Genomic DNA, 25,976 nt, shown 5'->3' on the forward strand with positions numbered 1-25,976 from the left:
GGTTGGTGAGCTGGGTGGTTTTATCACTTACAAGGGGTTACCTGCAAGTGGCTGGACCGGCCGTACTGAAACACGCGGAAATATTTCAGTAAAGTGCAAAAAATCACGCTGGGCTTACACCGCCGCGACCGCCTACCTCGTGAAAGAGCTGCAGTTTATTTTCACCCTGTCCAGAGTAAGATTCCCGTCGTAGGGAAGTGCGGGTGTCAGGAAAGCTGTTGGGAAGACGGAGAGCAGACCGCACTCGAGTTCCGCGTGCTCTCCGGCGGTAGCCGGGGGTAGGCACGGGGCGGCGGTGTCGGCGGCGGGGCTGGCGATGTACTCGGAGACCGCCTGCGTCTGCTCCGTCACCTCCACCGCCATCCTCTTGTAGAGGTCGGGGAGCGGCTGCTGGTCGGGCTCGGCGCCGGGCAGAGCCCCGTACTCGGGCTCGTCGTGCCCCGGGCCGCTCGCCGGCGGCCACTCGCCGTCCGCCCCGCTGCCGAGGAGGACCCGCAGCTCGCCCTTGGCGAAGGCTTCCTCCACGGCGGTCAGCTCGGGCTCTTCGAAGCTGCTGGTGCTGGGTGGGAAGGGGCTGGAGGGCAAGCTCAGCTCCGCCTGCGGAGGGGCACGCAGGAATTAATTACGTGGTCGGCATCCTATGACCTCCCACCCCCACGACGCAAGCATCCCTCCACGTGGCAGCAAATTCTGCTGGAAAGGAGAGGTCCCCGCGTTGCTCTGGTGTTTCGTTCGCCCGATACGGTCAAACACGGGAGGAGAACGGAGCTCTCCGCCGCGTTTGCTGCGCTGAGACGCCTGACTCGCACGGCTCCGATGGCTTTTTCTGCTGAAGGTGATGGGGGGGGGTTAGAAGGGGGAAAAAAAAATAGAATTTACCTTCATAGAGGTGTAGTTCTTGGCCCACGTGGCGTTAGCTGGGTCTGGGATGGCTTTGCTCTGCCACTGCGGCACAAGCACGGAGAGGAGCGAGAGAAACCTGCGGATTGAGTAAGCGCGATGAGAAGCGTGAACGCCGACTCCTGCGGCGCTGACCTGGGCGTGCGGGTGGCCAAGAGCTCGGTGTAACCACGCACCAGTACGGGCTGGGGGGGACCTGCTGGAGAGCAGCTCTGCGGAGAGGGACTGCGAGTGCTGGGGGACGACAGGGTGACCATGAGCCAGCAGCGTGCCCTGGGTGCCCAGAAGGGCAGTGGGATCCTGGGGTGCATCACAAGGAGTGTGGGCAGCAGGGCGAGGGAGGTTCTCCTCCCCCTCTGCTCTGCCCTGGTGAGGCCCCATCTGCAGTGCTGTGTCCAGTGCTGGGCTCCCCAGTTCAAGAAAGATGAGGAGCTACTGGAGAGAGTCCAGCGGAGGGCTGCGAGGATGAGGAGGGGACTGGAGCATCTCTCCTACGAGGAGAGGCTGAGGGAGCTGGGCTTGTTCAGCCTGGAGAAGAGAAGGCTGAGAGGGGACCTTAGAAATGCTGATAAATATCTGCAGGGTGGGGGTCAGGAGGACGGGGCCAGACTCTTTCCAGTGGTGCCCAGCGACAGGACAAGGGGCAACAGGCACAAACTGGAGCATGGGAAGTTCCAGCTGAACCCGAGGAAGAACTTCTTCCCTCTGAGGGTGATGGAGCCCTGGCCCAGGCTGCCCAGGGAGGCTGTGGAGTCTCCTTCTCTGGAGATATTCCAGCCCCGCCTGGCCGCGGTGCTGTGCCCCCTGCTCTGGGTGACCCTGCTTGGGCAGGGGGTTGGGCTGGGTGACCCACAGAGGGCCCTGCCAACCCTGACCATGCTGGGATTCTGTAACCGGGGTCCTGCTGAGACCCCGGCTGGGTGGGGGGCCTGGCAGGGCGGGCGCTCAGTCCTGGGGAACCTGGCGGGGGAAATGTGTGTGCTGCTCTACAGGAAAATGGTTTTTAGTCTCGGGGTTTTGCTTCTCGCCCAGGTTAATTGCCAAGGCTCTTACCCCTTCAGTTTTGTTTTGGCGGCAGCAAACCTTAAGCTCTAGGTTAAAAATCCACAAGATATGTGAAGTAGGGCTGTATTTTAAGCTCAGTGGGTGTTGTTACCACTTGTGTGCTCTGAAACCTTTGTTGAGAACAATTCCTGCTGTTCCTCAAGGCACCCCGAAAGGACGCGGCCGTCCCTTCTGACAGCAGCTCCGTGCTTTGGTGGAACGCAACAGATGGATCCACTCACGCTTTTCTTGCCAGAGGCACAGAGCAGACACAGGCTGAGAAGATGAAGAAGCTGCAGGTAAGCACAACAGTCGTCCAGTCCCCAGCACCTGAAAAGCAGAACACCCATCATTCATCTGTATTAAAAAAATAGCAAATTTAAAGAAGCTGGTTCAAGTCAGACAGTGGTTTCTCAGTGAACGCCTCGGCTTTACTGCGCTTGTGCTATCGGCTTAAAATGTAATTTTTGCAAACCCAGATTTTACACCAGGAAAACTGCTGCCTTGTCTGGATTGCTTTCACAGAATCATTAAGGTTGGAAAAGACCTCTAAGATCATCAAGTCCAACTGTCCACCCAACACCCCCACGCCTGCTAAACCATGTCCCCAAGTGCCACATCTACATGGATTTTGAACCCCCCCAGGGATGGGGACTCCCCCACTGCCCTGGGCAGCCTGGTCTGATGCCCGACCACTCTTTCAATAGAGAAATTTTTCCCATTATCCAACCTGAACCTCCCCTGACGCAGCTTGAGGCCATTGCCTCTCGTCCTGTCGCTGGTTCCTGGGGAGCAGAGACCAACCCCCCCTCACTCCACCCTCCCTTCAGGTAGTTGTAGAGAGTGAGAAGGTCCCCCCTCAGCCTCCTCTTCTCCAGACTGAGCAGCCCCAGCTCCCTCAGCCGCTCCTCATCAGACTTGTTCTCCAGACCCCTCCCCACCTCGCTGCCCTGCTCTGGACACGCTCCAGCCCCTCAATGTCCTTCTTACGGTGAGGGACCCAAAGCTGAACACAGCACTCCAGGTGCCAATGATACAGTGAACGCCTTGGCACAAAACTGGGTGCTTGGAGGGGAAGAGATGCTGCATTTCCAAACCAGCCAAAGCTAGAGATCGTCAGTAGTTTTGAGAGTCATGGGAAAAGCATTCCCAGTCGGTGGGAAAGAGGGGGCCGAGGGCTCGGAGCCCTCCTGGCCCGGTGACCCGTACTTTCCAAGCGGAGGAGCTGGCTGTTGCCGCGGGGCCCCTCGCCGGCGGCCGTTGACGCCGTCATCCACAGGGCGTAGAGCTCACCGGGCTGCAGGTCGGCGACGTACAGTGAGCGCGGCGCCCGCGCGTCCGCAACGGCTGCGGGGAAGGCGGGGAGAGCAGGTCAACCACCCGGCGCGCGTTTGCCGTGGTGAATGTCAACGAACCCGGCTTCCAGCGCTTGGAGCACGGAGAGGTATCTGCTAATTTAACTCATTTCCTTTCCTCTGCTCTGTTTATTGCCGCCTGGCTCGGAATGGTGGCACCGAGCCGCTGGCAGGGCTATAGAAGACCTTACGCTAGAAGGTCTTTCTGCATAAAGTTAAGATAAACCCCATTTTCGGCGAAGCTACTGAAGGTGAAGGGTTCTGGAGCAGAGGTTCGCGCCGAGGGACCCTTTGTCTGGTGGCAAAACCGCAGCGGCGAGGCGGCAAAAACGCCGTCTGAACATGAGGAAGAACTTCTTCCCTCTGAGGGTGATGGAGCCCTGGCCCAGGCTGCCCAGGGAGGCTGTGGAGTCTCCTTCTCTGGAGATATTCAAGACCCGCCTGGACAAGATCCTGTGCAGCCTGCTGTAGGTGACCCTGCTGAGGCAGGAGGGTTGGACTAGATGACCCACAGAGGTCCCTTCCAACCCCTACTATTCTGTGATTCTGTGATTTTTGAGGTGGAAACCTGGCAGTTAGGGAGTTGGAGTGAGCAGGGGCTTGGGCGGGCGAAGGGTACGGGTGTGGGAGCGCGGTGGGTGCTGCGTGTCCCTGCATGCATCCCGTGCGGAGCACGCATCCCCTGGGCAGGGCTTCGGACAGCCCGGTGTTCTCCCCTGCCGGTAGTTACAAGGGTTTGTGCTGACTGCGACTTCAGAAAATAACTAAAAAAACCCTAATCTGGTAGTTCCACATTCCAAATAACTTAGCAAGATCCAACCCAAAGTGGGAGACCCTCTGCGTGGGGCTGTTGATGGGCAGCCATAGCCGAGGGAGCTGACTCGGAGCCTTGCTGCCAGCCCCCGGGGCAGCCCAGCTGCCCGTGGCTCCCTGACCACGCCGAGCTTCCCGAGGGCATCGCTCCCTCCCAGCTTCTCCACTCCACCGTCCCGTCGGTCCACGCCGGCTGCCTACCGTAGACACCCGGGGCTTCCCCCCGGTCCTTCTTCTGCAGGTAGACCTGGTAGCCGGTGATGCAGCCCCGCTGCTGCCGGGCAGGGATTGCTGCCCACGAAACCACGACGCCGTTTGCCCGCGGCGTGGTGTGCATCTGGGGCCCAGCTGACGGCGCTGCAAAACAGCGGGCTGATGATTACTGCCGAGCTGAAGCTGGCTTAAAAATAGCTGGAGGAGTGTTACCGTGACTCACCTTGTGCTCTGGAGTGTCCCCGAACGGACGCCGCTTGTCCGGCTCTGTCCCGATAGAGCGCGAACACGCTGATCTGGTAGCACACATCATCTTCTATGCGCTCTAAATAGAGAAATTAGAAGTGGGGAGTTAATTGCTAAAGTATTCACAGTCATCCCAGAATCACAGAATGTTTGGGGTTGGCAGGGACCTCTGTGGGTCACCCAGCCCAACCCCCTGCCCAAGCAGGGTCACCCAGAGCCGGCTGCACAGCACCGCGTCCAGGCGGGGCTGGAATATCTCCAGAGAAGGAGACTCCACAGCCTCCCTGGGCAGCCTGGGCCAGGGCTCCGTCACCCTCAGAGGGAAGAAGTTCTTCCTCCTGTTCAGCTGGAACTTCCCATGCTCCAGTTTGTAATGCATTTACGTTAGCTGCTTAAATTTCAGGTGAATCTTCTGAGTTATGGACACGTCTGTCATCAGGAAGGAAAGAAATGCTCCTGCGTGAGCTCCCGTCCAGTGTGGCAGAACCTTGCCGTGCATTCAGCAAGCGACGCTGGGCTTGGCAGGGGCTCCTCTCTCCCCTTCCCAATGCAGAGCACAGCACGATGCCGTGAATACGCTGCTTTTTCCGATGGGGTGGACATGCTGCTGTCCCCAGCTCATCCGTGAGCGGGGATGTAAACACTGCCCTAGTGAGGCCCCATGTGCAGTGCTGTGTCCAGTGCTGGGCTCCCCAGGTCAAGAAAGATGAGGAGCAACTGGAGAGAGTCCAGTGGAGGGCTGTGAGGATGAGGAGGGGACTGGAACATCTCTCCTACGAGGAGAGGCTGAGGGAGCTGGGCTTGTTCAGCCTGGAGAAGAGAAGGCTGAGAGGGGACCTTAGAAATGCCTCTAAATATCTGCAGGGTGGGTGTCAGGAGGACGGGGCCAGACTCTTTCCAGTGGTGCCCAGTGACAGGACAAGGGGCAACGGGCACAAACTGGAGCATGGGAAGTTCCAGCTGAACCCGAGGAAGAACTTCTTCCCTCTGAGGGTGACGGAGCCCTGGCCCAGGCTGCCCAGGGAGGCTGTGGAGTCTCCTTCTCTGGAGATATTCCAGCCCCGCCTGGACACGGTGCTGTGCAGCCGGCTCTGGGTGACCCTGCTTGGGCAGGGGGTTGGGCTGGGTGACCCACAGAGGTCCCTGCCAACCCCGACCAGTCTGTGATTCTGTGATTCTGTGATTCTGTGATTCTATGCTGTCGGAGCTTCGCAGCCGCCCGATGTGCACAACGCCGACGCGTGATATGGGTTGGGGATTAGTAACCAACAATTATTAGAAAGGAAACAGTCTGCTCGTCAGCCTTTGATCTCTGGTACCTCTAGCTGGTTGGTTTCGTTTCAGAGGGACCGGGTTTTTTCAGAGACATTTTACTTATCGGGTGTAAATCTCAGCTGAGAGCAACTGTGGGACGGAGCCTGGAGCAGCCACAGATTTCACCCCTCCTATAGAGAAAGCTTTAAATGCCATCATTTCTTATGCTGAATTAGTAAAAATCAGAATCTGACTTCTTCCTTAATTATCTCTCAGAATAAAAGGGCACCGCAGGCGCATCCCGCCGGGCAGGGGTAGATAGATACCTGCTAGCACTGCGGACAGGTTGGACGCCGGGAGCTTGACCCAGGCCAGCGGGGACTGCGGGCGCGAGCTGCTCTCGGCGTCGGCCCACTCCACCACGTACCCGCCGACGGTGGGCCGGGCGGGTGGCTGCCAGGTGACGAGGATGCTGCTGTTCCCCAGGGCTACGGCGGAGACCTTCTGAGGAGGAGGCAGGTCTGGCAGGGGAGGCAGAGCAGGCAAGAGAGAGAGAGACCGTCAGCACAAACTCAACTTCACCGCAGGCAAAGCAGCGAGGTGGGGAGGGGGCTGGAGAACAAGTCCTGTGAGGAGCAGCTGAGGGAGCTGAGGCTGGTTAGCCTGGAGAAGAGGAGGCTGAGGGGAGACCTTCTCACTCTCTGCAACTACTTGAAGGGAGGTTGTAGTGAGGCGGGGGTTGGTCTCTTCTCCCAAGGAACCAGCGACAGGACGAGAGGCAATGGCCTCAAGTTGCATCAGGGGAGGTTTAGATTGGATATTGGGAAAAATGTCTTCACTGGAAGCGTAGTCAGGCCTTGGCCCAGGCTGCCCAGGGCAGTGGGGGAGTCCCCATCCCTGGAGGGGTTCAAAAACTGTGTGGATGTGGCACTTGGGGACATGGTTTAACAGGCATGGTGGGGTTGGGGTGACGGTTGGACTTGGTGATCTTAGAAATCTTCTCCAACCTTAATGATTCTGTGATTCGATGACCCTGTGGACTCAGTGAGTTCAATGTACGGCTTTTACTGTGTCTCGTCCCATGTGGTGCCATGTGAAGCATAGAAATAAACTGCAACTGAAAGAAAAGGTCTTGATCTGAGGGTGATCTCTGTGCTGATAGGAATGGAGCCACGTTCCTGGCTCGTCTCGTGGTGCAGCCGTGTGAACATCCACCACACCATTTGTTCGCACCGTCCCCAAGCCCGGAGAGGGGCTGTCGGGGCAGGGACTAACACCCTGCTCCCCTGACAGAGCCACAGACGGCATCTCCACGGGGCCAAAGCTGCTGCTCTCGCAGCCAGGGCCAGGCTACCCCTTCTGTGGGACAAAATGTTGGGAAAGTCATCGGGTTTTTTGTTTTTTTTCCTAATCTGCAGTACAAAACCAGCATCCTTTCAGAACTATTTTTTCCAATAAATAAAACTGAGCTGAGCTCACAAAGCATTTCTTGTCCTGCTACCTCCAGGTAACCAGATGCCGGTGATACTTGGGCACCGATCCTGTCTCTGCCTGACGAAGGGGCTCACCGAACCGGCGCAGTCTGCGAGCCGAGGAGCTGCATTTCTGCCCCCGAGGCAGGGCGAGCATCCTTCTGCTGAGAAAAGGCTTTGCAGTGGCTCTGTCGATGTTTTACCGACGTCGCACCAGGATGGGAGCAGATGGAGATCTGGCTCTGCGAACGAACCACCTGAGAGCGCGAGGCTCCGTCACGGCCGGTACCGGCACAGGAAATTCGGGGCTGGGTGAGTTCGGGGAACGCTCGTTGATTTTGCTGCGTGGGTACAACAGAGTGCAGCCTCGCAGGAGGTAAAGCTTGTACGATTTCCCCTCACCGTCACCCTCCCTTCAGTCCTGCCACCTCTCTCACACAAAAAAAACCCCTTTTTGTATTTGGTGTGGTGAATTTTCTGCTGTGTCAGGTCCCTGGGTGGCTGATGGCGTGGCGTACGCCTGCGTCGGCGGAAGGGGTTGAGGTGAAATTACAGTGGGGCAATTTAACGAGCCCTGGGACCTCAGCAATAACTGGCTCTGCAGATCAGAATCACAGAAAGTTAGGGCTGGCAGGGACCTCTGTGGGTCACCCAGTCCAACCCCCTGCCCAAGCAGGGTCACCTACAGCAGGCTGCACAGCACCGCGTCCAGGTGGGGCTGGAATATCTCCAGAGAAGGAGACTCCACAGCCTCCCTGGGCAGCCTGGGCCAGGGCTCCGTCACCCTCAGAGGGAAGAAGTTCTTCCTCATCTTCAGCTGGAACTTCCCATGCTCCAGTTTGTGCCCGTTGCTCCTTGTCCTGTCGCTGGGCACCACTGGAAAGAGTCTGGCCCCGTCCTCCTGACCCCCACCCTGAAGATATTTAGAGGCATTTCTAAGGTCCCCTCTCAGCCTTCTCTTCTCCAGGCTGAACAAGCCCAGCTCCCTCAGCCTCTCCTCGTAGGAGAGATGCTCCAGTCCCCTCATCTTCCTCGTAGCCCTCCGCTGGACTCTCTCCAGTAGCTCCTCATCTCTCTTGAACTGGGGAGCCCAGCACTGGACACAGCACTGCAGATGGGGCCTCCCCAGGGCAGAGCAGAGGGGGAGGAGAACCTCCCTCGCCCTGCTGCCCACACTCCTCCTCATGCACCCCAGGATCCCATCGGCCTTCTTGGCACCCAGGGCACACTGCTGGCTCATGGTCAGCTTGTCATCCCTGGCAGCTCATTGAGAGGGAGCTTGGTGAGCACGAGTCACTGGGAGCTGAATGCTTCCATGGCACGTAGCACGAAGCAGAGCACCCATGTTACTCCCCGTGGTGCAGACCCAGCAGAAGCCCTTACCCTGCGTTCCTGGGTCGGTCACGACGGACGCCGGTGGGGACGTGCCCCGGGAGTTCTCAGCGGTGATGGTTATCCTGTAGCCCACCCTTGGTGTGACCCTGGCATAGCTGGTCTGGGTGCTGACGAGTGCTGCTGAAGCCGGGGGGCTGCGCCGGGCCAGGTCTTCGAAGGTCACGGTGTACCCCAGGATTCGGCCCCGCGCCTCCGACGCGCTCAAAGCCTGCGAGGAAACAACACTTGTTATTGTCTTCTCCTTCGGATGGGCAAAGCCTGCGAGGAGGGAGGTGGTGTTGGCTGTTTGTGAACCAAACGTTTCACCCGCTTTTACGTGAACCTACAACCATGAAAGTGGTCTTTGTGTCTCACCTACGAGCCCTCCCGAGGGAGGCTTTATAGAATCACAGAATCATCAGGGTTGGGAAAGACCTCTAAGATCATCCAGCCCAGCCATCACCCCAACCCCACCATGCCTGCTAAACCATGTCCCCAAGTGACACATCCACACAGTGTTTGAACTATTAGCAAGCCCGGATGCTCCCACCAGACTGTGGTCCATCCACCCGCGCCGGACCCCCTCGGAGCAGCAGCCCCGGTGCCGGGCAGCGGTGGGGAGCCTTGTCCTCAGCCCTCCGCCCCAGACCATCGCCCGGCCCCGGGGGGCTCAAGCTGCCCCTGTCAGTGAGGATCTCCCCTTCAAAGGTGACTTTTTTTCTCCTCCTTCTCTGTTCTAGCAGCAGAGACGTTGTTCACAGCGCCAGTGGCACTTGCTGGTCTGTACCAGCTCATGTTCTTTGGTAACCAGTTATCAGCTTTTGCTTTCTTCTCTTCTGGAAGCTGGAGGAACCAAGCAGTGCTCCGGAGATTGCTCACTCGCTTGTGGAGACTGCTTTCTTCTGTAATACTTTTTATTTACTATTAGCTGAAGATCTGTTTGCCTGAAGCACAGCTAACACATCTGAAAGGCAGCACAGTTTCCCCATCAGTACCAACCTAAGAATACATGTTCATAAGTGAACTTCTTTATTTATTGCCAAAATTATGGTTTTTTTCCAAAGAAAGCTACTGTCCTTGCTGCAGAATTTCCCTTTTCCACCAGGATTTTGCACATCTGTGTAAAACCCATACCATGAAGCAGCCTATTCTGATTTTTCCCTCTGATTTTGCTGCTGGCCAGCCCTGCGACCTGTGCTCTCCGCTCCCAAGCCTCATCCCAGCTCCGTCACCTCTCTGCTCTTGGGAACCTGTGGCCACGTCAAAGGAGTTAATTCCCCAACGATGGTAAGGCCAAGAGCATGCATTTACCCAAGGGTCTCTCATAAGGTTGCATATATTTATTATTTGTTTTCCTGTTTTGTTCCAGTTAGTGAAGCTCTTTTGCTTTAAGCTGCCGATGTTCCAAGCAGCAGCAGAGCTGGGGACGCTGAAACACGCAGCCCCCTCCTTCCTTGGGTCCGGACTCAAGCCATGCTTCTTCCAAGGGGGAAAACCCAGCATTAACCACACAGCCGGGTTTGTAAAAATGACCAATTTCTGATTTAGGGGAAAATGCAGGTTTTTTACTTAAAGCCCCTATAAAGAGTTATTCCAATTCACCCAGGCGCCCCGTGCAGCCCCTCTCGTTGGTTTTTCCACCGGGGTGTCTGCCGTTGTGCTATCGGTTTCACGCTTTCCCGCAGCTCCCGCGCAGCGCGTTCGCCTTGTTCGGCTGGGTTTTGTTGCAGCAAAACAAAAAGAGGAAGAGGGGGGAAAAAAACCACTTTCAAAAATAGGAAAATGTTTGCGGTGCTGCGATCGCTCTGGCAGCGGCTCGGAACAAGCGCGGTGCTGAAACCGCTCTGCCAGCCCGCCGAAATGAAATCGGTGACCATTTCCTTGGGGTGTGCGTGTGAGAAAAGATGAGTGCGTGCGTCGGTGGCCCCGTTGTACGGAGTCGGAGCCCTTCGCTCCGTAGCTGCCGTGAAAACCGCACGGGCAGCGCAGGAATGACGCCGCAGGAAGCCGGCGTCGCTGCACGCAGCCGCCCAGCTCGCTGCCGCAGCTCAAAGCTCGTAAAGTAGAAGGTCTGCAAGTAGAAGGTCTGCAAGTAGAAGGTCTGCAAGTAGAAGGTCTGCAAGTTGAAGGTCTGCAAGCCGCAGCGGCTGCTGTCACGTAGTCACACCAGAATTTCTGCTTTCTCTCGTAGCGTGGTGCTGTTGGTGTGGGGAGAAGACGCAGCGTTAATCGGTGGGTTAACTAGAGGTCGCGAGCTGGAAGTCGAAGTAATTTATGCTTTCAAAAAATTCACCTTGCTGGCTTTGAAGTAAAACCACTGCAGCAAAATGCCCCACAAGTGGAGAATTCCTCTGGGACCTGGCTTGATGGGTTGGGTCGGTGATGCTGCGGGGACTCAGCACCCGGCGCTGCTGTCGGGGCTTGGTTCCGCCGGGAATGTCGGTACAGCAGAGCCTGTTCCCCTGAGCCGGGTGGTAATGTGGATTTTTTTCACCCTGCAGCTGGGTTTTAGTCGGAATTCTTTTTGAAATCTCCCTTGCAGGGTCTCGGCCCCCGGCTCCCAGGAGGCTCCGCTCAGCGGACCCAAGCAACCAACTCTTTTCAACCCGGAGTTTGTCCAGCTTCAGATCTGTGGATTTATTATTAGCAAGCCCTTTTGCATGCGGTCTGCCCGTCTTCTGCTTCACACTCAGAGAGAAAACCGATTTCCTCCTGCGCTGCTGCGTGACGAGAGCCCCGGCCGCCCGCCCGTCCATGTGGAGGACAGCCACGGGGCCCTTCCAGCTGCCCAAAGCACATCCAGCTCTTCGATTTTTTCAGAGTTTGGGCACCTTAAAGGGCTATTACAATGGCTATTACACCTTAAAAGGCCTCCTCTGCCTCCCCTATTCTTCCTGGCTCTGTTCTTGCCATCACCAAAGCAGAGCAGAAACACCCCTGAAGGAAGGTCCCATCCCTGGAGACCACAGGGCATGGCGTCCTCCCCGAGCTCCTGCCCTGACCGCGCCTGGCAGCCATCGCAGTCGGCGGCGAGGTGGAGGTTTTAATTACAAGAGAGCTGAGGAAGTCTAGAAGGTTGGTTCCTGTCCCTTTAGGGAGACCGGCGGGGACACAGGTCACCGGGGGGAAGGGGAGGGGATGGGTGTCTGTGAAAGGTGGTAGCCAAGCTCCGATCCCTCCGCTTCACCGAGGCGCAGTGCTGGGAACGCGTGGTGCTGACAGTGCGACAGGAGCTTTGGGGAACTGTAAATGGGAGAATGTAGGTAGCCAAGAGCTGCTGAAACTCCTGGGAGAGGCAAACTGTGGGTGGCAGAGCTGCTCCATGTCATAGAATCACAGAATGGTCGGGGTTGGCAGGGACCTCTGGGGATCCCCCAGCCCAACCCCCTGCCGAAGCAGGGTCACCCAGAGCAGGCTGCACAGCACCGTGTCCAGGAGGGGCTGGAATATCTCCAGAGAAGGAGACTCCACAGCCTCCCTGGGCAGCCTGGGCCAGGGCTCCATCACCCTCAGAGGGAGGAAGTTCTTCCTCATGTTCAGACGGAACTTCCTGTGCCTCAGTTTGTGCCCATTGCCCCTTGTCCTGTCGCTGGGCACCACTAAAAAGAGCTTGGCCCCATCTTTCTGACCCCCACCCTGCAGATATTTAGAGGCATTTCGAAGGTCCCCTCTCAGCCTTCTCTTCTCCAGGCTGAACAAGCCCAGCTCCCTCAGCCTCTCCTCGTAGGAGAGATGCTCCAGTCCCCTCATCATCCTCGTAGCCCTCCGCTGGACTCTCTCCAGTAGCTCCTCATCTTTCTTGAACTGGGGAGCCCAGCACTGGACACAGCACTCCAGATGGGGCTTGTCCCCATGTCCCTGTCTGTGGGCACGGGTGGAAGCCCCGGACTCTCCTTGGGTTCAGTCCTTTCCCGCAAACACAGAAACAAGCATCCCCCCTCGAACTTTATACACAAACCAGTGTCCCCCTCGAACCTCGCTGGTTGTCACTGCGTCTGCTCGGCTTGCGAAGAGCTCACCTTCCAAAAGAGAGAGATGTTCTGCCGCTCAGGGTCCACGTCCTGCTGCCGGTACCAGATGTCCAGGAGCCCGCTCGGCGCTGGTGTGGAAGGAAAATGTGAGCAGCGTTACTGGCTGTATTTTGAAGCAATCAAACAAGACATCGAATAGGCGAAGGAGGTAAAAATCCTCAGACAACTAAAATTTAAAGCGTCCCTGGAAGGATGCGGTGTGCGTTAGCCCGTATTTGCTGCCACAGACGGAGTTCAGTAGCATCATGGTGGCACTCGTGAAGAGAACAAGCCATGAACCCAAGCAGGGGTTTGGCTCTGCTGATGGCTTTCTCCTGCCCTCTGCAACCAGGCTGGCTGCCAAGGAAGCCTACGCATCGAAGTGACGGCGTTCGCTCTCGTCTTTGCGTAGACGTTGGGGCTGTTCAGGTCGCTGGGGTAACGGCTACCCCAGCCCCGAGGCAAGGGACAGCTTCGGGTGACAGGGCTGGTAGGGTCTGTAGGGTTTTGCTGCCTGGTTCTAGGCGATGAACGTCTGTGACAGCCACCTGAGTAGGACCTTGCCAGAGGCAGCCTAAACCCCCTGTTCTTTCCACGATTCTCCTTAGAGTCACAGAGCGACTGGAAACCCTTGATGGTTTGAACAAACCTTCTAAAATAACACTAAAGCAAACTTCTGGCTGCAGGAACGGGTGAGCAGTGTGCTTCAACAGTTCAGAACCCGAGAAAGACACGCAAAGAAAGCCAGTGTGACCGCAGATAACGAAGTTTGGCTCCTCAAGGTCCCTCGCCAAAATAAACTCATCAAATTCAAATAATAATCGCTATTAATAGCCTAGGCAGCAAAAAAAGTTGGAAAACTCCATCTAGAATGGGGCTGCCTGCTATCTGCAAAGTTCAAATACAGGAGAAGCCCTCAGTGCCCGCAGTGCTGGGAGCTATTTGTCCTGAATTAACTACAAATAGAAACAAGAAGCGGGGCTGACGGAAGAGATCAATCCAGAGCACGCTCACTGTGAGCGAGGGAGGAAGGGGCAAGCTCCAAGCAGGAAAAAATGAAATATGGGATTGCACCTGTTGGACTCCAGCCCAGGTTTTAAAGTTCATTTCACGTGTGAATGACACGAATTGGCTGGGGAACAAAAACCCACACTCACTTACGAACAGTGCTTGCACAAAGCAAGCTTTGTGGCAGGTCAGAGAAATAAAAACAGAAGGGTGCCCGTGATGTACCCAGCGCTTCTCCCCTGCAGCCTCCCCTCGCCGTCACCCGCTCCGGGGACATCCAGCCTTACGGCGCGGGCTGGGCAGAGGGGTGACGACCGCAGACGCTGCAGCAAGCCAGGGCGCACCGAGAGCTTTGAGAAAACTGTTGAGAGGAAGGTGGGGGAGGGAAGGAGAAGTTCACACCTTGTGCATCAATCAATGCTTCTTACAGAAACTGATGCTGTCAGTAGTGGTAAGTGGCATGAGTAAGAACGGCAGGAGCCTGCAGAGCTGATAGTAATTCACAAAAAAGAGCAATGAAAGCCGAGTAGGAGATGAAAGGGGAGGATGCCAAAGCAGCCAACACGTCTTTGTTGAAACCCAAACTTCGGAGAAGATTTGTGCCCTCGTCAGAACCAAAAGCTCTGCAGCGTGTGAGCGTGTGCAGCCTGGGGCGGAGGCAGGCAGGGAGCCCAAGGCAGCCCATGCTGGAGCGGTTGGGAGCTTGTAGGGCTGCCCTTGGGTCCATGCTGCGTGTCCCTGGGAGATGCTGTGCCCTGCTCCAGGCCAGAAACCCTCTTTGCTTGCCCAATTCCCGGTGGGATTGCTCTCCCCCACACGCCGGGCCATGTTCTGCTCTACTGAAGGACTGGGAGGAGTGGTGGATACACCAGCAGGCTGTGCTGCCATCCAGCGAGCCCTGGAGAGCTGGGCAGAGAGGAACCTGATGGAGTTTAACAGGGCAAGGGCAGGGTCCTGCACCTGGGGAGGAACAACCCCAGGCACCAGTACAGGCTGGGGCTGACCTGCTGGAGAGCAGCTCTGCAAAGAGGGACTGGGAGTGCTGGGGGATGACAGGGTGACCATGAGCCAGCAGCGTGCCCTGGGTGCCAAGAAGGCCAATGGGATCCTGGGGTGCATGAGGAGGAGTGTGGGCAGCAGGGTGAGGGAGGTTCTCCTCCCCCTCTACACTGCCCTGGTGAGGCCCCATCTGCAGTGCTGGGTCCAGTGCTGGGCTCCCCAGTTCAAGAAAGATGAAGAGCTACTGGAGAGAGTCCAGCGGAGGGCTATGAGGATGGTGAAGGGACTGGAACATCTCTCCTACGAGGAGAGGCTGAGGGAGCTGGGCTTGTTCAGCCTGGAGAAGAGAAGGCTGAGAGGGGACCTTAGAAATGCCTCTAAATATCTGCAGGGTGGGGGTCAGGAGGATGGGGCCAAGCTCTTTTCAGTGGTGCCCAGCGACAGGACAAGGGGCAATGGGCACAAACTGAGGCACAGGAAGTTCTGTCTGAACATGAGGAAGAACTTCTTCCCTCTGAGGGTGACGGAGCACTGGAACAGGCTGCCCAGGGAGGTTGTGGAGTCTCCTTCTCTGGAGATATTCAAGACCTGCCTGGACAAGGTCCTCTGCAGGCTGCTGTGGGTGACCCTGCTTGGGCAGGGGGTTGGGCTGGGTGACCCACAGAGGTCCCTGCCAACCCCGACCGTTCTGTGATTCTGTGAAGCTCAAGAGGCTCTGGCGAGCCCGCGGCACGGTGGGGGGCTCGCCTTGGGGGTCTCAGAGCGAAGCAACCCCTCTGCTTGGGGAAAGGGGGCTTGGCACCATGAAACTGGTCTGCTAAAACCTGCCAGCATCGGCAGAGCTGAGAGTCCAGGCGGTTTCCCAGCAAAGTCCTTCGACTCCTCTGCAGATGGTGGAGCAAGCTCCAGCTGCCCAGCCGCTCCCAGGCTGTGGTTCCCCAGCCCCGGAGGGTGACACAGCAGCCGTCCTGACCCAAGTTGTGGGATGGCTGCAGCAATTCAGTAGAACACTTTAGATATGAGCCAAGGAGAAATATTTTCCTTTCCTCAGCTAAGCTGCACGAACTGCCTGCCTTTTCCAGATGTGCCATGATGCAGCACTACAGCTCAGAATCACAGAATCACAGAATAGTAGGGGTTGGAAGGGACCTCTGTGGGTCATCTAGTCCAACCCCCCTGCCGAAGCAGGGTCACCTACAGTAGGTTGCAGAGAACCTTGTCCAGGCAGGTCTTGAATATCTCCAGAGAAGGAGACTCCACAACCTCCCTGGGCAGCCTGTTCCAGTGCTCCGTCACCCTCAGAGGGAAGAAGTTCTTCCTCATGTTCAGACAGAACTTCCTGTGCCTCAGTTTGTGCCCATTGCCCCTTGTCCTGTCACTGGGCACCACTGAAAAGAGCTTGGCCCCATCCTCCTGACACCCACCCTGCAGATATTTGTAGGCATTTATAAGGTCCCCTCGCAGCCTTCTCTTCTTCAGGCTGAACAAGCCCAGTTCCCTCAACCTCTCCTCGTAGGGGAGATGCTTCAGTCCCCTCACCTCCAGGAACATTCCCCCAGCCTTCAGCAACGTCAGATGGAGATACCCTTCAGACCTTCTCGGTGAGCTCTCAAAACTCCTGTTTTGCGAGAAGCTTGAGCCGCTACTTGTTTTGTTCGTTACAAAAGCAATCGTCTTGCAGAAGTTTCTCCCCTGTTGGCTCTGGGTCTGGGTCTACAGAGGGTCTGCAGACCAAGCAGCAAGGACCCAGCAGCATGTGGACTTCCCTAGCTGAAGCAGAGGGGCGGGAGATGCCATCGGGGGTTACCTGCCTCCGGGGTCCGGGTTTGGTACGCGCGCCAGCTGCTCCACAGCCCTCGCTCAGGGTGGATTTTACAGCTGGCCTGAAACTCGTAGGCTGTGTGAGGCTCCAGACCACGAAGACTGCAGTTCTCGCTGTTCAAGCTTTCAACCTTTAAGGAAGATAAGGGACGCAGAATGTCAAACTCACGAGGAAACGAAGGTTGAAGGCAGTGACGGGTTGTATTGCTAACGCCCAAAGGAAGCCCCGCCAGCCAAAACACGTCTTCAAAAAACAGCGGGGAAACCCCTGATCTGAAGCAACTTTATTAGGTCAAAGAATGACGTGGTGAATCACCAGGCTTGCAGTTCTTCGTCAGAAAAATCCCTCATGTAATTACGTGATGAAAATAAATTTTCTGTTCACGTGCTTTACCCAACTTTGAGCAATACATTTCTTTTACCTTCCTTCGGTTTCAGACCAGCGATCGTTTTTGACCGTAAGGCAATAGTTTTTTTCTTAAATATAGTGTTAAAGAGCAGAGAAAGGCAAATTTGGACCAAGAAATAACGATACCAAAGCAGCCCCCAAGGATCACAACGCCCTGTGTTCGGGAGAGGATTACCGCGCTCCACGTCTGCCTGGTCAGCGGACGGTATCTCAGCCGGCAGTGCTGCGCCTGCGGTCCGTCGTGCCAGAAAAAGGTGCAGTTGGTCACAGAAGAGTTTTCAAATTCCACCAAAAAGTTGGGAGGATGTGGTTTCACTGGCAGCAAAAACAGAAAGAAGCAAACAACGCTCAGATGCCCAGCCCAGCTCGGAACGGGGCGTTAGGTGGAAAGTAGAATTATGGGTTTGGAGTGGATGGAGGCTTTTTTTCGAGAGGTTTAAAGAAGAAAGTGCTCAAAACGTTTCCACGTCTTTCTAACGGGCTGAAAGGCAGCGAGTAACGCGTTTACCTATGTCTATTAACGTGAACACGAGCGGCTGCGAAGCAGCACTTCCCAGCTCGTTGGAGGCAGCAACCACAACAGTGTAAGTAGAGTCAAAATTCAACTTGCTCAGAGCCAGCGAGCCGAACTTCTTATTCAGGCTTTCTTCCAAAACACGTAAGACATCCGTCCCGTTTGACAGCCTGGAACAGAAGGAGGAGGCCTGGTTAATGCCCCCGCGTACGCCCGGGAAGCAGCGGGGCAGGGCTGGCGTCCCCGTGCCGTCGCGCTTCTCCGGGTCCCTGGCGGCTGCGGCTCCTGCGGCAGCTTCCCTGCGGGCTGGCTCTCGGGGGAGGAAGGCCAGGCCATCTGGCCCTGGGCAGACCTGCTTCATCCACCTAAATGTGGCGGTTAGAGCGAACACTCCTCTAGCTGAATCGGTAGTAATGTTATACTGCTTTTTGGTTTTAATTGCAGAGAAAGGAAATATTTCGGGATTTCCACTGAGCTGCATTCGAGTAGGTTCCTTTTACGAGCGTAAGCGTTACCTGCTACTGGTCACCTCACATTTCTCTATGAACGAGCATAGGTGTTGGCACACGGAATTGGGGAGAATGGCAGATTTTGTTTCATTTTGCTTTGTTTTTTACGTAAGTTAGTGATTAAAAAAGTAATTTATCTGCAGTCTAACGGTCAGACCACGTGGCTTCAAATGCAATGTTTAATTCTCAATTTGTCATTTAACCCGTTGCTGTGGGTAACTCGTTTAGCTTCTCCCTGCATTTCCTTCCGCCCACATCAGAGACAATCGTATCGTCTTGCTTCAGGCTGACCTCCTGTATTTTGCAATACGCGTAATAGCTTCCTAGCAAGCGCCGCTCCATCTCTGTCTTACGAGCCTGGCAGGACTCGTTATCCACACCTCCTTACTCTTCTGCAAATTACCCCTACGTCCTCCTTCTGCTGAAAGAGCAGTGACAGGTTTCTACGAGCTACTGGGAAAGTTGCCGCTCCCTTGGCCAACAGAACCAGGTGAAGAAGAAGAAGGTGAAGAAGAGCGAGAGCGTCGAAGGGCAAGGAGGTGGTCAACACGCAGCACCTCAGAACCAAGCAGGGAGTGGTTCAGCCTACCCAGCAGCTTGCGAAGGGCAAAATGAACTCATTCTACGTAGATGTTTGCTTGAATAGAGGTTTCTAGCAAGGTTCCTCCTATGCTCGGTGATTCCCGAGATCCAAAGGTCTCCGAAGGCGTCTCAGAATCACAGAATCACAGAATAGTAGGGGTTGGAAGGGACCTCTGTGGGTCATCTAGTCCAACCCTCCTGCTGAAGCAGGGTCACCTACAGCAGGCTGCACAGGACCTTGTCCAGGCGGGTCTGGAATATCTCCAGAGAAGGAGACTCCACAACCTCCCTGGGCAGCCTGTTCCAGTGCTCCGTCACCCTCAGTCTCGAGGGGCTCTAGGCAGCCTCTGCTCCTTCCCCACACTCTGCTGCAGACGTCTGCGCAAGCTTTTTCAGGGGAGGCTCAGGAAAACCAAAGAGAGCAAAAATATCATTCGGGTCTAAAACGGGAAGCAAAAATAACACGTGTCCAAGCGAAGTCCCTCTCTGTTTCCTTAGCTAAATGCCAAGACTGGGAGCAGCTCCGATGGGAGGTGTTCTGGAGCAGGCACTGCTAACCACGGAACCACGAAGGGGAGGAGACCCACCACAGGAAGGCAGCAGGTTTGGGGTGGGGTTTGCAGACCCCTTCCCCTGCCAACCTGCTGCTGCCAAGAGGCAGCCGTGCCCTGGCGTCCCCTCCTCGCCCGCTGAACCCAGAAGCAGCCAGACTGCTGCTGATGTGAACAGAGAAGGGGTTTTAACTGCTCCAGCAAGGTTCTATGATCACAGCAGCCTTGGGTTGACTTCAGAAGCCAACCCTCTCATCTGCTCGGATAAGGGTGAACCTTCAAGAAGCGGTGTAAAAAGAAAAAAATCCCTCCAAGATGCAATTATAGGTGTTAAAGGAGCTACATCCCCGCGCTACTCACTGTAGGACGTATGTAGTGGTGATGTAGGTGAGCCGTCCCTTGTCCCAGGTGCAGACGGGATGGCCGTCGGTCCCGTGCTGGATGCACGACACGTTGCTGGGCTCGTCTGGAGGATCTTAAACAGATATTCTTATCAGAGGCTTCCTTAAATAGGTGGACAGGAGACATTTTCAGAAATGCTAGGGTTGGCTTTTTGTATGTTTTGAGGTTTTTAAAGAATTCAGAGACAAAATATTCAGGCTGATAATTATCACGTGTGAAAAGAGTCTGGGCTCTTTGCAGCCTGCTGAGACCACGGACACTGGAGCGAAACCCCAGCGACTTTACAAGGGTGCCAGATGAGTACAAGCGCCGAACAGCTCTCCGGACTGGGCTCCACAAGCTTTGCTTGAAGACATCAACAATTATTCTTTTCTTTTTTAATTAAAAAAATGCCACACTGATACAGCAGCCGACCGCTGCAGCAGCCTCAGCTCACCAGGCTCAACGAAAATCTAAAATTCCTTTAGACTTTTTCTTGCAAGTCCCCTGGCAAGCCTGGTGGGCGTCGGGGGTGGAACCGGAGGGAGCACGAGATTTGCTCGGAGCAGGCACTTTTATTCAGCATCTCTCCGTTTATCGATAACAGAGCTGCACAGTTCCAGCCAGGAGGATTTTATATACAATGAGCCAGTAAATCACGGCACCTTCTCTGGGAAAAGGGCACCCACGGCTCGTTTCAAACACGTGTCTCAGCGGTACCCCAGGGAACGTTTAAGAACAAGGAATAATGAAATTCTTACTTCCAGATTCTATATCGATCCCGCAGATGAGCGTTTTCTTGTATTCACAATCTGTTTTGCACGTAAACGTGTGTTTGCCGTACGCGTGGACCGTGAACTCGGTGCTTACTGAGCCGCCGAAACTCTTCACGTGCTCGGAGCCGTTAAAGAAGATGGCGATCCTGCACCGCTCCGTGTACCGCCGGCCTCTCAGCTGGCACGAGAGGGTGATTCCGCTTCCCGGCTGGACGTGAGAAGTGGTGTTGGCAGTCATGGTCCCTTTGTCACATATTTCGGCAGCGCCCCGGGGGAGTTCGCCCGCGGTCACGTTCCCCTTACCGTGTGCTCCTGCAACAGAAAAGGGAGAACCAGCCTTTGATGGGAACGCGTCACGTGTCTCGCACAGCGCGCCGCGCTCGAGGCCGAGAGCTCCCGCCTCTGCGTGGCGACTCGCGGGGGATCGGTCTTCACCAAGTTGATGAACCGGGGTCAGAAACCGCCGGCCAGCCGCCAGTCCTCACAGTATGACCTCAGGCAAAGCCTAGCAGAACTCTTTCTTGGCCGTGGTTGAAGGAGACGGCCGTGTTTCGGTAAGGCAGTGGCAGGCAGGGCTCTGCTGGAGGCGTAAGCGAGGTTTTCTCCGGCTTGCTGAGACCCCTTGGCGTGTCAGTGCCTTTCCAAGCGGCACAGGGCGCAGGCGATCCCGCGCTCCGCGTCTGCCCCGGGGCCAACAAGCCGAGCAGCGGCGGAAGGTACGGGAAAACAACAGCGCACCGTTCTCCTCACTTCTGAGTTCAATCTTTGTGGAAACTAACTGTAGAGACGCTTTCTCACGTAGCCAACAGCCCTACCTTGAACTAAATCAAGAAACCTTCCTGCATAACTTCTTAGCAGCTTCTCGCTGTGCGCGCAAACGAAGCTGGCTTGCAGCGCTAATTACGCCCACACACATGCCCCGCTGCCAACGCCTGAGCGCAGATGGTTCTCTACCTGTGTCCCCCGAGGCCGGAGCTCTGCCAGACCGGGCGCTGGAGCACGGCGCGGGGCCACGGAGCGTGGGCAGCGCTCGGCTGGAGCGGCGGATCGAGGAGCTCTTCAGGAAATTACAGTATGCGCCTAATCAAGCATCAGACTTCGCTCTTGCTAACACCAAAGACGTTTACTCGTACGCCACACAGAAGCTGAAAGAACCCGAACTAATTAGCCTGAGGGCTTCTTTGAAGTGATAATTGCTATGTAGGAAAAAAAGAGCATCTTACCTGCTGGGAAGTGCACCAACAACCGAACTGCTGCGGGCACGATCCATGCAAACAGCATTTTGGCCCCTGCAGAGAAACGAACACCTTTTACCAGTGCCTAAAAAGTGGGAAAATCTTTTTACAGATATTTGTAGTTTACTATTTTACAACTTCAGAGGATCCAGAATGCTTATTTCTAATTAACTTTCTCGGCTGGTGTCGCTGAGCCGCAGCTCTCGAGACCCCGTCCGAAGCAGCAGCTGATTTTTAGCTGGGTCTCCCTAGAGAATAGATAGAGGGGAATGGCAGAACTACCGGTACTTCCAAACTCTGGGCTTTAAAACCAGACAGCTCCGGTCGCCCGTTTGCTCCCTTCCTTCCCCAAGACCCCGTGTGCTCCCCCAGCTGACACTCTTTCCGCAAAGGACCCCCCGCCAGCAGCCCCGATGCCTCCCTCCCCGAGACGCGGTCTGCACGCCCCGCTCCACGCGCAGCCGGACGGAACAGCTCCGGGATGCTGGAAGCTCCGTGGGATTGCTCCAAAACTCTGTTCAAACACAAACCTGTGCCACGTCTGGGCTCACCAGGTTAAACGCACGCTGCGGTACTGGCGTTACGGATACAAACATTTTACACAAATTATTTAACGTTAGCCTGAGCTAAGCCCAGTATTTTCCCACATGTTTTGCATTTGACAGCTATCACCTTTTCACCCTTCCCCTGCAGAACTACAGAGCAGCGAGAAGACGCTGGATACTTCAGCGGGGCGTACACCAACACGCACCACCTGCAACTCCTGACCTGTCCCGGAGATGCAGCTATTTTTGTAGCTTGATCCCATATTGGAAACAAGCTACTGGCGAGTGAAACTTTGAATCCTGGCGGCTTTTCAGACCATCTCTAGGATGGAAGGCACAATATAGTCTTTGCTACGTGTGTGTTAATGTAAAACCAAACCAAAAAGTGATTTCAGGTTGTTTTTATATGGCGAGATAGGATCCATCCCGTGTTTTCAAAATGAACCAATAGCTGATCTGAAAGTGAAATACCTAAAACTTGCCAAAATGCATATAAACACCTTGTTTTCTCAAAATCCAGATGTCCTTCGGGCTGAAACGCTAAGCCTCAGCTTTGCACGACTCTTCAGGCGGTGCCTGCTGTAGGTGATTAGTAACTGCCAGGATGAGCAATCACAGCACCCAGCTTCTTCGAGTAAACGCTCTGCCTTCCAATAAACTGAAATTGCCCGGTGGCTGCGTAAACATCCTTCAGAGAGCTCGCCTTCTGACGGCAAAACTGTACCCAAAATACTTGAGTCGACCGACAAAAATAGTCTCTCTTCAAATAAATTTAATTGGTGGTTTGCTTAGGTAAGTGCTAGACGGTTTGTGCGGCACCGCCTGAGTGCGGCAGAGCACACGAACTGTGCTCAGAGTAAATTATGAGAAAAGAGAAATCAGCTTCAGCTTAGAGCAAAGGTATGTGGGGAAAAAAAGAAAAATTAAAAAGAAAAAAGCCTGCAGACTCCACATCAGCGAGGGACAATGGTATCGCTGCGCGCAGGCTACAGAAAACACGCAGGGCACCGTCCCGGGGAGCGCCAGGCGGAGGAAGCACCCGCGGCGTTGGCAGAGCACGCGGCCACGTGTGTTGGTGCGTCCTTATCTCGGCGAAATCTCCGCTGGACACTCGAGCAGACCGTGTGGGTTTGTTTACCTCTGGGCTCGCTGTCGTTACGCCGGCTCCCGTTCTTAAATTAAATCGCTTGTAAAGGACAAAAACTCCGTAATTCGCTTTTAACCAACTTTTTACGCCCTGGCCCCCACTTCTCCCTAAAAAACCTCGACGCAGAGCGAGCGCCTGACCTAAGGGTCTTCCACCGAACCCGACCAGCGCCGGCGGGAGGAGGAACAGTTCTCACCGTTCCATTTCCCCTAGAAAAACCCGCTCTTTGCGCCCAAGCTGCGCGGTGGCTTACGCATCGCTAAGAGCTCCAGCTCCATTTTTAGGGAAACTTCCCACCGCCGGCTCCAGCTGCCCCAGGCCCAGCAACCTCCGGCACTGGGAGCTGGGTGACCACAGCCCCCCGTGCCCCCCGGCCCGAGTTCTGCAGCCCCCACCAGCGCTGCCGAGCCCCGGTTATTTGGTGAGATCTCACCGTGAGAAGGAAAGGCTCGGCGTTATGTCCAGCGGACGGCCCTGCAGCGCTGCGCTCCCTTAGGTGGCTGCACCCCGGGGGGCAGGGAGCACCCCAGGGCAGGGAGCATCCCGGGACAGGGAGCATCCAGGGGCAGGGAGCATCCCGGGCAGGGAGCATCCCAGGGCAGGGAGCATCCCAGGACAGGGAACATCTAGGGGCAGGGAGCATCCCGGGGCAGGGTCCTGGGGCAGGGAGCATCCCGGGCAGGGAGAATCCCAGGACAGGGAGCATCCAGGGGCAGGAAGCATCCCGGGGCAGTGTCCTGGGGCAGGGAGCATCCCGGGCAGGGAGCATCCCGGGACAGCATCCAGGGGCAGGATCCCAGGGGCATGCAGCATCCTGGGGCAAGCAGCATCCCGGGACAGGCAGCATCCCAAGGCAGGATCCCAGGGCAGGCAGCACCCCGGGACAGGCAGCACCCCAGAGCAGGCAGCACCCCAGAGCAGGCAGCACCCAGGGACAGGCATCACCCCGGGATAGGCAGCACCCCAGAGCAGGCAGCACCCAGGGACAGGCAGCACCCCAGGGCAGGCAGCACCCCAGAGCAGGCAGCACCCAGGGACAGGCAGCACCCCAGAGCAGGCAGCACCCAGGGACAGGCAGCACCCCAGAGCAGGCAGCACCCCAGAGCAGGCAGCCGGCTCCCCACAGAGGAAACCTCACCGGCAGCAAGCCTGGCTGTGAGAAAAGGACGAGATTAGCAGAAAGAGCGTGTGAACCCCCGAGGGGACCGGCCGCTGCCCCCCAGCCCCCCGGAAGGGGCTCCCCCCAGCACCCCACTGCCCCTCCCACCACCTCTGCAACGGGTTTCAGCCTTTCTCACATTTTTTTTTGTTTTTTTCTCAGCGCTCCCACCAGCCCCCGCCATTTTCAGAGGAGCTTTGAATGAGAAAGCGCCTCGTGGCTGCTGGTCCTTCTCTTTTCTGGGCGTCGACACCACAAACCCCCTGTTCCTGACAGCGTCTCCCTGGCGTCATTCACTTTTTCCAGCTTGGAAAGCGTGGCCGAGGCGTTTCGGGGCGGACGCTCGCAGGAACGGGCAGAGGAAGCGCTAAGTCTGCAGCCTCCAAGAGCCCGGAGCTTTGCAGCTGAACCTCCAGCCCGCTTCACCCCTCTCCAAAGCCTGGTGTAACGTTTGAGTTTCTTTCTCAAGAGCTGACAAAGTTCATTAAAGCACCCCGTGCGAACTGCGCAGGTCGGTATCCTACAAAACCCCAAATATCCACAGTTTCTCTTTGAGCATATGGCTCGTTTCCCCTCCGGCTTCTTTCACTCCCTGCATTTTCACTCCTCGTGGTGCTGCTCGCCAGCACGGGCTCGGGCTACGCTCTGCCAGCCCAGGACTCCCACCAGTTCAAACCACGACGCCGTTAGGAGCTTGTATGGAGTCTCACCGCGTGTTTCTAACCGAGGCCTCGCTCATCGCTACCCCTCGCTGCGTCTACCTACCTCTCCGTGGAAAAAACACGGCAGCAGCCGTTGCGTGATGTGCTCAGCCTGAGCAGTATTTTACCCATCGGGCACACAGTCGAGGGGCGATGCCCGTCGGGCAGTCCAGGTGATCAGTTTTGTGTCCTGGTGACAGGAAGCTAAACTGAAAACCACCGATCCGCCGCCTTCCCCCAAACGCAGTTGCTTTCTCTTTTCTCTTTGCTTATTCTTTAGCACCGAGGTCGTACGATCCTTTCTTTGCTGGCTCGTGCTGAGCACAAAGCTCCGGGAGAAGGCACGCGGTACTTACGGGTCGTGAAGCGAGCAGCGTGTCCGCGGTCGGACGTCTCTCCAGAACCTCGTCCTTGTGCTCGGCTGCAGCAGGAGAGCCGCGGCACCAGGTCCTGCCGCCGGAGCCGAGAGGACGGGGTGCCAGCCAGGCAGGGGGTGATGTCAAGGAAAGTACGGAGTCATCAGTTCTCTGAGAGGAGGAGGAGGTGTCTGCGAGTCTGAAAACGCAGCTCGGGAAAGCACCAGCAGCAGCTGACACACGAAGGTGTGATGTTCGGCGGTGACGGCGGCCAGCTCCCGAGGGGCACCGGCACCAAAGAAGGAAGGGGCTGTCAGAAGATGTTGTCCACAGCAGCAGTGTGAGGGGCTTCACCTCAGATGAAGCTGTGCTGCCCGAGACCCCCGGCAGCAGCCACGCTCTCCCGGTAGCCTGGCTCGCCGGGGTGAAGCCCGTGCGACCGGTTGGGCACGCGCCAACGCGGAGCCGGGAGTGGAACACCGGCTGCCTCGGGTGGAGCTGGCCGCGGGAGGAGGACTGCAACCCGGCTCCGAGCAGACCTTCGCCACCCACAGCAGATGCCGGTGGTCGCGGCGATGGAGGCAGGCAGAGCTTCTCCCACC

The 25,976-nt window shown here is 56.4% G+C and overlaps 1 protein-coding gene across 1 annotated transcript; it reads right to left on the reverse strand.

Annotated features, from left to right (window-relative positions):
- Positions 1 to 21,512, reverse strand: IL12RB2 (interleukin 12 receptor subunit beta 2). The gene is made up of 15 exons (XM_075424270.1): positions 21,455 to 21,512; positions 20,217 to 20,543; positions 19,435 to 19,549; positions 17,427 to 17,602; positions 17,094 to 17,233; positions 16,496 to 16,640; positions 12,691 to 12,770; positions 8,681 to 8,900; positions 6,152 to 6,346; positions 4,549 to 4,650; positions 4,314 to 4,469; positions 3,154 to 3,291; positions 2,187 to 2,274; positions 880 to 979; positions 1 to 597 (listed from the first exon to the last, which is right to left on the reverse strand). Exons 1-15 carry the CDS (start codon positions 21,510 to 21,512, stop codon positions 133 to 135), a joined length of 2,505 nt encoding a protein of 834 aa, XP_075280385.1. The 3' UTR covers positions 1 to 132.
- Between the last annotated feature and the right edge of the window lie 4,464 nt (positions 21,513 to 25,976).

This window comes from Opisthocomus hoazin, chromosome 6 (genome assembly GCF_030867145.1).
Source record: "Opisthocomus hoazin isolate bOpiHoa1 chromosome 6, bOpiHoa1.hap1, whole genome shotgun sequence".
Classification (NCBI taxonomy): Eukaryota; Metazoa; Chordata; class Aves; order Opisthocomiformes; family Opisthocomidae; genus Opisthocomus; species Opisthocomus hoazin.

Excerpts from the sequence above, each read along its gene's own strand:
- IL12RB2 (XM_075424270.1), bottom strand. The coding sequence starts at position 21,512 with ATGCTGTTTGCATGGATCGTGCCCGCAGCAGTTCGGTTGTTGGTGCAC. Across the intron at positions 17,234-17,426 it reads GTTCACGTTAATAGACATAG|TGAAACCACATCCTCCCAAC; the intron begins GTAAACGCGTTA and ends TTTTGCTGCCAG. Across the intron at positions 980-2,186 it reads GTGCCTCTGGCAAGAAAAGC|GTTTCTCTCGCTCCTCTCCG; the intron begins GTGAGTGGATCC and ends CTCAATCCGCAG.